Below are 12,314 nucleotides of genomic sequence, written 5' to 3' on the forward strand. Positions count from 1 at the left end.
TATATAAATACATAAATACTCTGAATAAATAAATAAATAAATAGAGAGGGGAACATCAGAGACAGTCTTCAGATATTGTGTCAGTGTTGCGTTGCTGTTGCGTTGCTGCAGAGCGCCTCCTGCTGGCAGCAGCAGGGACTCTGATGGAGGCCACGAGCAGCTCCAGCTGTTCCAGGCGCAGTTTGGTTTCCTTCCTGAGCAGCTGCCATGACGCAGTACTGCAGCCCTGTACACACAGTACTACACTTATTACCACTGTCACTACACACAATAATACAACGAGTACTACAGTACTTGTACTTACAGAGCAAGACAGAGTACTGTTGGCCAGAGTCCTGTAGTAGCTCCTCAGTCTGCTGTTGGCTGGACTGTTGGTCGAAACCTGGAGACAAAGAACAGTTCAGACTGAGGCTCGGAAAGGAGGTGAAGTGTTGGTGTGGGAGGAGGTGAAAGGAGGTGAAGCACTGATGAAGAGGAGGCTCTGGGAGGAGGTGAAGGAGAGTGGGTGTGGGTGCATGTTTGCTCCTGTGAGTAGGCTGAAAGCAGTGAAGTGGGCGTGTCCACTCACACACGCGCTCAGTTTCATGATCTGTCTGTGGATGACCGTCAGGAAGCCCTCCGTCTTGTCGGCGCCCCAGGGAGCGGCTGACAGGTTGTCATGGCGATACAGACAGAAAATAAGCTGCAGACTGTCTCTGATGAAAACCAGCTTTGAGTCCACCTGAAGAGAGAGAGAGAGAGGTGAGCTGCAGGCATCTGATTGACAAACAGATGTGATGTCATCGATGTAGTCATGTGACCTACCTCAGAGTTTTTTATTTGCTTGTAGAGATGTTTTGGGAATCGAACCGGATGAACTGAAGAGTGCTGTTCAGTCAGCTGATCGCCCTGAAACAGAGAGACAGCGCTTCATTTCACCACATCGCTCTGAGCTGTTGCCAATCGTGACGTGTTGTTGACGTCCCCACATTCAGTCTACACACTAAACATGTGACCTGTGATGTTTACAAATGTCCTACAGGCTCTGAATGCATCGTTTTAGCTGTCAGTAAACTTTGTGTTGAATATTCATCACATCTGCAGACGAAGGTCTTATTTCAGTCAGGTTTCAGAGCCCATCACAGGACAGAAACACAACATCTCTAAAGTTAGAAATATCCTGTCTCAGAGTGACGCAGAAAAACTAGTTCATGCATTTATTACTTCCAGGCTGGACGACTGTAATTCATTATTATCAGGAAGTCCTAAAAACTCCCTCACTCACCCCAACCAATCACAGCAGATGGCCCCGCCCCTCCCTGAGCCTGGTTCTGCCGGAGGTTTCTTCCTGTTAAAAGGGAGTTTTTCCTTCCCACTGTCGCCAAAGTGCTGCTCATAGGGGGTCGTATGCTTGTTGGGTTTTTCTCTGTATGTATTATTGTAGGGTCGACCTTACAATGTAATGCACCTTGAAGTGCCTCTTGTTGTGATTTGTAGCTGTATTAATAAAATTGAATTGTATGTAAACGTGTCACATCATGAAGAATCACTGAGAGTCTCTAACTTAAGTTCAAAAACCCTGAAAATCCTCTTATACAGAATCTCTTTATGTATTCACACAATATGTTTATGCAGTCCTGGAATATCATTAAAGTCCTGGAAACATGTTTGAAAAAACCAAGCAGTGTTTTTAATGTCCTGGAATGTTTTAAAGACCAATTTAAGGACCTGTACTCACCATGCGAGTGAGGAAGCCCCGGGCTTCTTCCATCGGTGCTTTGTAGTGTGTGAGCCAATCACAGCAGAGGGCAGAGGTCAGGGTGCCACAGAGAATGAAGAGCAGACCGGTCCAGGTGACCATGATGAAGATGATGAAGATGCTGTGCGGTGCTGAGAGTGCGTGTCCATGCTGCCAGCAGAGATCAGGCTTTTATTTTACAAACAGGAAACAGAAAACATAACAAAAATTCCGTGTTTCAGTTTTCAGACAGAAGCTGTGAAAGTATGGGCTCATAATGTGGTCATAAATAGTTTGTACTTGTAAATCAGTTTTGTATGTGTAAAAAGAATTTGTGTGTGGACTTAGCCAAAAAATACGTGTGAAACTCTGCACTCAAGTTTCAAGTAACAAGTATAAATTTTGACCCTGTTTTTCTTCCTTTCATCGGGTTGGCCAATGTCATGTCAATCACAAATTTAACTATCCAATCAGAGAACAGATGGGTTTGGCTGTCGGAGGGGCGCTTTTTTGAACTGCAGGTCCTTGAAGGGTAATACAGTTTGAAGCTGGAGGACCTCTATATAAATATAAATAGAAGCTAGGTCCCCTAACTTTCAGTAGCTGTTGAAAGGATAAAGTTGTGCTATATCAGTGGTTAGAAACACCATTATTACTTTAGGATTAATTTAACACAAAGTCAGGGCTGACCTGGGACCATTGCTGTGAGTCACAGTGCGCAGCATAAAGGTCCTTTCACATCGGACGCAGGATGTGCTGCTAATGCTAACTGCTAACTAAAAGCCAAGGATCCAGAATTTGCTGCTGGCTGCTGAGCTCTGTGGGTTTTTGCAGCAGCTCTACCTGTACTAGATGCACCTGCTCCTTGTCGTTTCTATCTCTGACTTTATGTCCTCTACAAGAGTTTCTGGGTTTTTTTGCTGGTTCTTCAAATGTTCAATAAAAACATGTATGCTAATTCATAATGAAGAAATCTTTGTAACCATCCCCACTAGTAAAGACTGTCATTTCCACAATACTGCCCCGCCCCCCGCCCTAGGTCCGCAGCGCTGTTGAAAAGGCTTTGGAGGTCCCTGTATTAAGCATGTAAACCTGTGACACATAAATCACCAAACTCAGACGACCACAGACTGTTTTCCTTCGTGATGAAGGAAGACGCTGGGCTGGCATGTATAAGGGCATTTATTCTCTTCTAGGACCTGAAGCTCCATAAAGCACACCTCCAATAGCCAAACCCACCTGTTCTTTGATTGGATAGTTAAATTTGTGATTGACATGACATTGGCCAATGAGATGAAATGAAGAAAAACAGGGTCAATATTCGTACTTGTAACTTGAAACTTGAGTGCAGAGTTTCACACGTATTTTTTTGACTAAATCCCCACACAAATCTTTTTACACACACAAATTCGATTTACAAGTACAAAATATTTATGACCACAATTTGAGCCCATATGAAAGGGTGGGCTTTCAGAGTCTCGTCTCTTTAATCAGGATAAATGTTGTCACACACACTTCAACTGCTTTGATCTGAACCTGAGCCGGGTTTTAACACCTGTCTGCAGGTAAAAGTCCCCACTCTGTAATTTACAAATGTCCCGAGGGGACTGAATGCATCAATTATTTGTAACGTTTATTTATTCATTTATTTATTCGTTTCTAAATCAGAGGTTTTATATTCATGGATAAAAGTTTGTGTTTAATCTGCGTGTTTAGGCTCTTATATTCAAGGACCCTGGAAATCCTCTAGAGGACCCTCACCCTCACAGTCCTGGGATATTCTTAAGCACCCTGGAAAGTCTTGAAGTGTCCATCTTCGTGAGCTGTGATTGGTCAGATGTGTGTGTTCTGTCTTATTAACGTGATCAGTTCATTGATCTCAGGCTGATCGATCACTGATTGATCGATCAGCTGTGTATTGGTAGAGGAATGACAGCATTTGGGTGGAATTCGCTCGCTTTCATTTTCCACACTGACAGGAAGCAGCAGCATTTCACAATAAAAGCTGTTTGTGTGTGCGGTTCACTGTTTCCTATAAATAAACTCTTTAACTCTTTACTCTTTATTGTCATTGCACAGTCATACATAGTACAGTAGTACAATGAGATTGGAAAACTGTCCTACGTCGGCACTACATATAACACAACACGATACGACACATCACAACGCAACACAAACAACACAACACAGTATATTAACTTAGTAATAAAAAAAGAAGAAGAAGTGTATGTGTATTGCACACTGTTATTATTACACATTAATTATTATTGCACCTTGTTATAAACATAAATATTATTATTGTTATTGTATTAAACATTGTTACCTCCCCCCTAAAAAAGTCCAGGGAGGTATCCAGTCAGGTCAGCTATTTGCATTGATCAGGGCTGTTGCCCTGTTGTAACAGCTGTCCTTGAGTCTGTTTGTTCGGGACCTCAGCAGCCTGAACCTCCTGCCAGACGGCAGCAGCTTAAACACCCGGTGACTGGGTGTGTGCAGTCCCGGAGGATGCTGCGTGCCCCCTTGAGACAGCGAGTGCTGTACAGGTCCTTCAGGGAGGGAAGAGGATGTCCAATGATTTTTTGGGCCGTATTAATGACCCTCTGGAGTGCCTTTCTGTGTGCTGTGGTGCAGCTGGAGAACCACACACTGATGCAATATGTCAGCACACTTTCAATGGAGCAGCGGTAGAAGACAGTCAGCAGCTCCTTCTTCAGGTCCATTTTTCTGAGTATTCTCAGAAAGTGGAGACGCTGTTGGGCCTTCTTTAAAACCGCAGAGGTGTTAGATCTCCATTGGAGGTCTGTGTCTATGTGCACACCCAGAAACTTGAATCTGGAGACCCTTTCCACGCACTCGCCGTTGATGCAGACAGGCTGCGGCTCGGACTTCCAAATAAAGATTTGTAGATGTCTGTGTATTTTATAATCGATGTTTGAGTTTCTGCACTTACTGTTGTGAACCTTCTGCTTTCCTTTTTGAGTTTTTTCATGCAGTCTTTATTCAAACCTTACCTGAAAACCATCATGCTTTTATTTTGGTTTGCAGTTTTGTTTTCTGCTAACACCCAGCTGACGTCATCGTCGTTTTCGCTTTCGGGTGTGCAGGAAACTCTCAGTGACGTCACACCAGGTGAGCTCACTGATGAGGCAAGAAAGAAACTCGGAAATAAAACTTTATTAACACAGCAGAGTGGCGACAGACACGTGCGCTCATCCCGATACTCCTTACTTCCAGTCTCAGCAGACAAAAAAAGCTTCATTGAACAATCTCTCCACGATAATCACTATGACAACACAGCAGACGTAAATAGAAAAGCAGAGACAGGATTGTTAAATAACAGCCGTGAGACTCGTGACGAACAACATTAAAATGACGCCAAACTGATTTCCAGAACTTTCCCCAGATTCCTCAGAGGATTCAGGCCCGGCAGCGGGTGGACTTCAGTGATTGGTTTTGTAGGAGAACGCTCTGATTCGTCGAACATTGTCGCTCTGTCCCCTGATTGGTTGCCGTGGCAGGCTCCGCCTCTCAGCGGAAGCGCGCTCCTCTCGCGACCCCGCTGAGCGCGTTATCAGTCCAGGGGAGCGGCACACGTGCGGCCGGGATGGAGGCGGAGGTCGTGGACTTCCGGGTTCCCGTGGAGAGCAATAAGACGGTGCTGGTGTGGGACATCCCGCCGACCCACGGCGAGGCACACATCCACGTGAGTGCACACACGGTGACGTCAGTTTGTATTAAATGGTGACGGTCTGTCTTGAGCTGCTGGTGTAAAATGAGTGGATGTGACATAAGAGCTGCAGGTGAGTGAGGCAGGAGTCGTTAGTGGGAAGCGCGTGCTGAATTCAGGTCACATCACAGCATTTCAGTGATGTCACTGCCCACCGACCAATCAGATCTCCATTCCTGAACATCCCTCAGAGCGCTGTGTGCGAACAGTGTGTCACATCTCTGTTTTCCTGCTGAGCATCAGTAATCACAGTCAGGTGGATTATTATCGTTGTGTTGTAAGCATGTATATCTGGACATGCTGACCCCAGATCAGATTGATGTGTTCATATTTAACCTCAGATCCTGAAACAGAGTCAAACAGGTGGTGGTCAGAGTGACGGAGAGCGCAGAGCACATGCCTGCTCGACCAATCACGTCCATCCACTCTGCTCTGATTCCCACGTCTCCTTCATCAGGCTGTGGGACAGGAAGTTTCACGTTTCCATGGATACAGCCTTACTGTGCAGCTGTGAAGCCAGAAACCAGTTTCTGCTGCTTCAGAACATTTCCTGTCAGATTTCTAGTCACCGTCTGATAGCACCTCTGAGGTTTGTGGCACTCTCAGAATCAAGTTCTGTGGAAGTCACATGACCCACCAAAGGCCCCTTTATAGACTGCCCCGCCCCTTTTACGTGATCGTGCTGGTTAAACTGTGAGCTAACAGCGAGGTGATAACGTGAGCTCCATGTTGGGATTAGTGAATCAAGATAACAGCGATACCCTGGCTACTCGCTGAATACTTCTGATACTAAATCTATCAAAAGGAAACAGCGGCCTGTTTGTCATGATGATGATGATGATGAAGGCCAATGAAGACTGTCCACCTAAACACAGATGCAGGACAGGGGCGCTGCTAGGATCCTGAAGCCCTGGGGGCTTAGCCCAGCCCTGAAATATGTTTGGGTTTTACTTGATAACAGCAACTTTTTAACAGTCATGACTACAGTAACAGATGAGTGTGATGAAGCGTTCGTCTGTGAGACGGGATGCTGACGGTACGTAGGCGAGTTTAACAGCGTTCCCTGCTCCGCCTCAGAGCCTCTGCTTTTCACTGCTGCTGATCATCTTCTTCTTCACGCCCGGGTCTTCTTCACCAGCCTGCTGCACTCTTCACCTCCTCGGCTCTCTCCTGTCCTCTTATGAGAACAATGTAAACAGTCATCAGAGTCAGCACTGAACACCAGCTGAGGACCCGCCCTCTGCTGCTCTCCAACCAATTACATCTGTCTACACAGTCACATGTCTTCCTCCTTACTTGATCGCTGTTTTCTATTGCACTATTTTATTTTTAGAGCACTTTAATAATCACTCTGTTGATGTCACTGCACTTTATTTCGTACAAACTGTCCCATGCAGTGTCCTGAGATGTCCACTAGATGGCACCAGTCCTCTGTGAACATGGAGCGTCAGTTACCATCAGTACCAGCGCTGACACACCGTATTATCAAGGTTACTGCAGTAATACTGTGTACACATGCAGTATACTTCGTTTAAAAGGCTTCAGTGTTGCAGTAGCTGATACTGCATGGATATAAAACCTGAGAACTTTCACTGTGTCATCACAGCATCCCCCGTAACCACGGTTACACACCATCCTGCAGCCTGTGCTCAATCTGAGCAGCTGCCTGATATTGTGTGTGTGTGTGTGTGTGTGTGTGTCAGGCCCAGCTGCATGCTGTCTTCTCGTCCTTCGGTCCTGTGTACCTGTTGAAGGTGAGCCCTAACGCTCCGCTCCACCCTCCTGGTTTTTACGCCCTCATCAAGTTCTTCTCTGCGGCTCACGCCGCTGCAGCTCAGCGCATCACAGACGGACGCCCGCTGCTTGACGACTTGCCGCTGAAGGTGACGACATTTTCTTCATCTTTGATGACCTTTGTGTCTTTTCCTGGAGCTCACCTGGCCATATTTGTGGGTTTTAGGTGAAGTTGAGCTCCAAGCAGACGCCTCACTTCCTGTCTGGCAGCAGCAGAGTTCTGAGCCATGCACACTGTCTGGAACTGGCCAATCACGTCCTGGGATTCAACGGCTGGACCTCTGACATCATCACAGTAAGCACTGCATCGATGTATTCAGGTGAGCGAGTGAGAGTGCAGGTGACTCACTGTCTGTCTGCTTCAGCTGAAGAAGCTCACCAACGAAGAAGAAGGCGAGGAGGAGGAGGGGGGAGGGGCCGGGCAGAGGAGGCTGAAGTTCGGCTGCGTGCTGCAGCTCCGCTTCCCTCATCACGGACAGACGAGCAGAGGAGCTGCGGTGCTGGAGGACTGCTTCACCTGCACAGGTGAGGGCAGGGAGAGCCCGACACTTTGAACATTGCTGCCTGGTTATTCTGGTCTAAGGTGTGTGTGCGTGTGTGTGTGTGTGTGCGTGTGTGTGTATGTGCGCGTGTGTTTCAGGTCCAGATGTGTTCCTGCAGAGGTGCTGCAGGCTGCAGAGGTTGGTCAGAGAGAAGGCTCTGGTTCAGGCCTTCAGCTCCGTGCTGCTCATACTTCTAGGTACTGCAGTACTCTAAATACTTTAAATACTGCCGTACCTGCAGCACTGACTCTGCTCACCTGTGTGTGTGTGTGTGTGCGCGCGTGTGCGCGAGTGCGCAGGTAACGGGAAAGTGATGGTGGAGGTGAAACAGACCCCTGATCAGTTTTTAGCTGATGACACTGAAGGAGTCCTGCAGGTAATCTCACCTGTTGACTGTGTGTGTGGGAGGGTAGGTATGGGGGGTTAATGCCTTTAATTAAACCCTCACACGGGGGGTGTGTGTGTGTGTGTGTGTGTGTGTGTCAGGTGAACGAGTTTTCCTGGACAGAGGGTCCTGCTGATGAAGAGGAGGCTGACGATGCAGAGTGGGCTCTGACTGTGTCGTAGATCAGGACTGTGGGTGGGTGTGACGTGTTTCTGAGAGGAAAGCTTTCAGGTGTAGAAACAAAACAACGGCGCTCCCCGACGCGACGCTCCGGCTGTACGAGGACGGGAAAACTGATCCTGAGATCCAGAAGCTCATGGCACACACACAGCTGTGAAACAGCACCGATCAGCTGTGCGTGTTGCTCTCGTCCTCTCTGCAGCAGTGAATCATGATTTTCCACACAGCTGTTTAGCGTTCCCTCATTATTTATGTTTTGGTTTGAGGTTTTATTTTGAATCGCCAGGCTGGATTTTCTTGTTGTTGTTGTCGTTTCTTGTGTCAGTTTGATTCTTTTTAATAATTAGTATAAAAGATCTGTGAAATAAATAAAAGCACTGACTCAGTTTGTGGATGTCCATCAGAGAACTCTGACAATAACTCTTGTCATTGCATGGTCCTACATGACAGTCAACACAACACCACACAGTAACTTAACTAAACTTAATAACATAAAGAATAAGTGTATGTGTATTGCACACTGTTATTATTGCACCTTGTTATACATATGTCGTTATTGTTGTTAGACACAATAACATAAGTATCTACTCAAAAAGTGGGAATTTAATGTGTTAACTGATTTGACAAAAATAACACATTTAATCGCACTTTGCTTTCCAAGCAAAGACAAAAGGGGACCACTGCATGATTTCCTGATAAACCAGTTATACTGATGCACACATCAGAGCTATGTTGCTAGGACTGATCAGAAAACGTTATCCCGACAGAAGTGGTGTTGTGCAGAAAGTGAGTTTGCATACCACCGAAGCACTTCAACCTTACAGTATCATCTGAATGCAAAACATGTTGCAGCGAGCACAGAAAATGTGGCAGCTGTTAGCAGCCTCAGCACCAACAAAAGGTGCTGGCAGTAGTGATGGGAATTCCGTCTCTTTTCAGAGAGCCGGCTCTTTCGGCTCCCAACTGGCACTTCAGGTTCTTTTGTTGCTTTAATTAATTTATTATCAAGAACAATAAAAAATATGTACAAAAGGAATTACTAATGTAAAAAAAATCCTGGCTTTATCCATATATGTTTATTAGAGGTGCAACGATACACACAATTCACGGTTCGGTTCAATACTTTGGTGTCACGGTTCGATATTTTTTCGATACAATTTAATTTCTCATTTATTAAAATTATAAATATATATTTTAACTCAAAAGTACAGTTTTTAAATTTAATGTTGCTGAAACAACAAAATAATAATAATAATAAAAAAATCTATCTGATGGAGAAATCCCTCATCTTTGGAAAAGAAAGTTTATTACAGAGAAATGGCTCTTTCCAAAATAAAAGCTATACTATACGCTTCTTCTGGGCTATATTCTCAGCAGCATATTAAACATATCAGGTCCCCATAAGGAGAATCCTGTGCTAACGGCTGTCTAAATCAGCGGTCCCCAACCTTTTTTGCGCCACAGACAATGCCCGACAATATTTTCAAAGACCGGCCTTTTAGGTGTCACGGATAAATACAACAAAATAAAACTAGTACCGGTACCGAAAAAAATAAGATTTATTCATAACACACGTGAAAAGACCCAGGAAAACCGAGTTAACGATAAAAACGATAACAAAATAACGCTGAAAACCGATAAAAACCCTGAAAACCAAACATTTCACACCTGAGCCTCAACTCTCGCGGCCCGGTACCAAACGACTCACGGACCGGTACGAGTCCGAGGCCCGGGGGTTGGGGACCGCTGGTCTAAATGACTCGGGTAAAGTTTGTAGCATGCTGCTTGTTGTTTTTGTCTGCTTCCACTTGTCTTTGCACTAGGATGATGTCGGAGTAAATGTGCAGTCATATTCGTTGTGTTCTCACTAGTGCTGTCAGCGTTAATCTGAAATGACGTTAGCGCCACAACAGGGCAAATCTCCGTTAACGTGCTACCGCGGATCGCCCCGTGCGTGGGGCTGGACGGCGTCAACACGTTAACGAGCTAACTGCGCTAACGCACTAGTTCCCACCCATGTAATTGAGCATTGCGTGGCACATCCGACATACTGTTTTACTTTAGTCCATGACGCGCTTACCTTCAGGGTCATACGTCACATGAAAACCAAAATAATTCCAAACGCCAGATCTGAATGAGGGTGGGGGAGGTTCAATTTGCCATGTTGCAAGGCGCTTAACTTCTGTCTCGCTAGCTTGCCCTGCGCTCAGTGAATCTGCGTTCGACTACTCCGCCTAGGCTGCACTGTCGAGCGCAGATCCACTGAGCGCTCAACACAGACAGCATCGTCAGAAGGAAAGTTGATAAAATAAATTGTCTGTGAAGGTTCTCAGTCATCCAGGTCATCGTAGTCAAAGGAGCTTGCAAAGAAAAGCGTCTGGACTTCTTTAAGTTGCTTGAAGACGTTTCACCTCTCATCCGAGAAGCTTCTTCAGTTCTAAGGTCAAATGGTGGAGAGTCCCAGATATAACTAGGGATGGGTACCGGTGTCCGGTGCCATGATGGCACCGGTTCTGACATAAACGGTAGTAACCAGACCGAAAAGCAGCGCACATTTCGGTGCTTTATTTCGGTGCTTTTTTTTTCCTGAGCTGTGATACACTTCTAGCCAATCATTTTACGTTTCCGAGGATAGTAGGCGGGGCCAGGTACGTACGTTCTTTTATGCAGAGCTACAGATTAAAAATGCCCAAGGCGAAGCGGTCAAAAGTCTGGCTGTACTTCACAGCAAAAGATGCAAACTCAGCAGCCTGCAACAAGTGCTTTAAGCTGATACTGTCAAAGGAGGTAACTCCTCAAATCCGATGAAACACCTGGCGACGCATAGCGGGTTTTTTTCCCCAAAAACCAAGAAATGCACTGTATTTGATAGCTTGCTGCGAGACCTCACACCGAGCGCATCTACTGCGGTGTGGTGCCTGTTATCGGACCCGGAGTTAGCAACATACCCAAAAACACGAAGAGGAGAGTCCTGGCCCCTAGCCCTGCCAGTGTAGCAGAAATGATGACGGATGATGATGCAGCAGCAGCAGCCGTTCTTCTCTGCGTGAGTAATTTACGTTGAGTAGGCTAACCACGTTATTAAATTAATGCATGTAAGGTGAACTAGCAAACATCATCATAGCTACATGCGGCTGTCTTCTTGTTTGATGGCAGATGCTCCCTTCACCCTGGCCAAAAAGGCTAAAATGACCAAAGAAAAAGAGGGAAACAGCTGAACATGAGCGGTTTTTGGACAAAGTTTGTGTTTTTTCCATTGTTTATGCACTGCTTCCAGCCAAGAGTGATACCATATATGCCCTATAGCTGCAGAAAAGGCTAACATTGTTATCTTTTTACAAAAACCAAATCAAATCAAATCAAATCACTTTTATTGTCACATCACATGTGCAGGTACACTGGTACAGCACATGTGAGTGAAATTCTTGTGTGCGAGCTTCACAAGCAACAGAGTTGTGCAAAATACAATAATGTAAACAAGCAAAATACAAGAATGGCTACATCTGAAACTAATAAATATATGTACAATATATAATAGTATATGCATTTCTGGATGTGTATACTAAATATTTTCCTACGTGTGTGTGTGTGTGTGTGTGTGTGTACACATATTTTACAAATTAAATAGAGTAAACAATAAATAAAATATATAAAATATACAGAGTTGAGACATGTGCAAAACAGTGGCATTACTGTACAGTATGGAGTGCATAATGTTAAAGTTCCAGTAGTGAAGCTGAGGTGTCTATGACGTGTTCAGCAGTCTGATGGCCTGGTGAACCAGCTGAACATGAGAGGTTTTTGGACCAATTTTGTGTTCTCCATTCTTTAAGCACCGGTTTGAGCACCGGCACCGTTTCAAAAGTACCGATTTGGCACCGGTATCGGATAAAACCTAAACGATACCCATCCCTAGATATAACCTAGTGGGAGTGACCCTCCACAGAGTATGTGTGGTGTACAATTACA

The 12,314-nt window shown here is 45.3% G+C and overlaps 2 protein-coding genes across 2 annotated transcripts; one reads left to right on the top strand and one right to left on the bottom strand.

Annotated features, from left to right (window-relative positions):
• Nucleotides 1-55: 55 nt before the first annotated feature.
• Nucleotides 56-1,840, bottom strand: LOC146672361 (interferon a3-like). The gene is made up of 5 exons (XM_085405326.1): nt 1,718-1,840; nt 805-888; nt 569-721; nt 305-382; nt 56-226 (listed from the first exon to the last, which is right to left on the bottom strand). Exons 1-5 carry the CDS (start codon nt 1,838-1,840, stop codon nt 56-58), a joined length of 609 nt encoding a protein of 202 aa, XP_085261452.1.
• A 3,417-nt stretch (nt 1,841-5,257) lies between these two features.
• On the top strand, nt 5,258-8,745 carry rdm1 (RAD52 motif containing 1). The gene is made up of 7 exons (XM_085405327.1): nt 5,258-5,420; nt 7,148-7,327; nt 7,405-7,533; nt 7,604-7,763; nt 7,879-7,977; nt 8,080-8,156; nt 8,267-8,745. Exons 1-7 carry the CDS (start codon nt 5,322-5,324, stop codon nt 8,345-8,347), a joined length of 825 nt encoding a protein of 274 aa, XP_085261453.1. The 5' UTR covers nt 5,258-5,321; the 3' UTR covers nt 8,348-8,745.
• Nucleotides 8,746-12,314: the final 3,569 nt, after the last annotated feature.

This window comes from Rhamphochromis longiceps, linkage group LG4, assembly GCF_057381845.1.
Source record: "Rhamphochromis longiceps isolate RC_006_pf linkage group LG4, R_longiceps_female_GT1.1, whole genome shotgun sequence".
In the NCBI taxonomy this organism is placed as follows: domain Eukaryota; kingdom Metazoa; phylum Chordata; class Actinopteri; order Cichliformes; family Cichlidae; genus Rhamphochromis; species Rhamphochromis longiceps.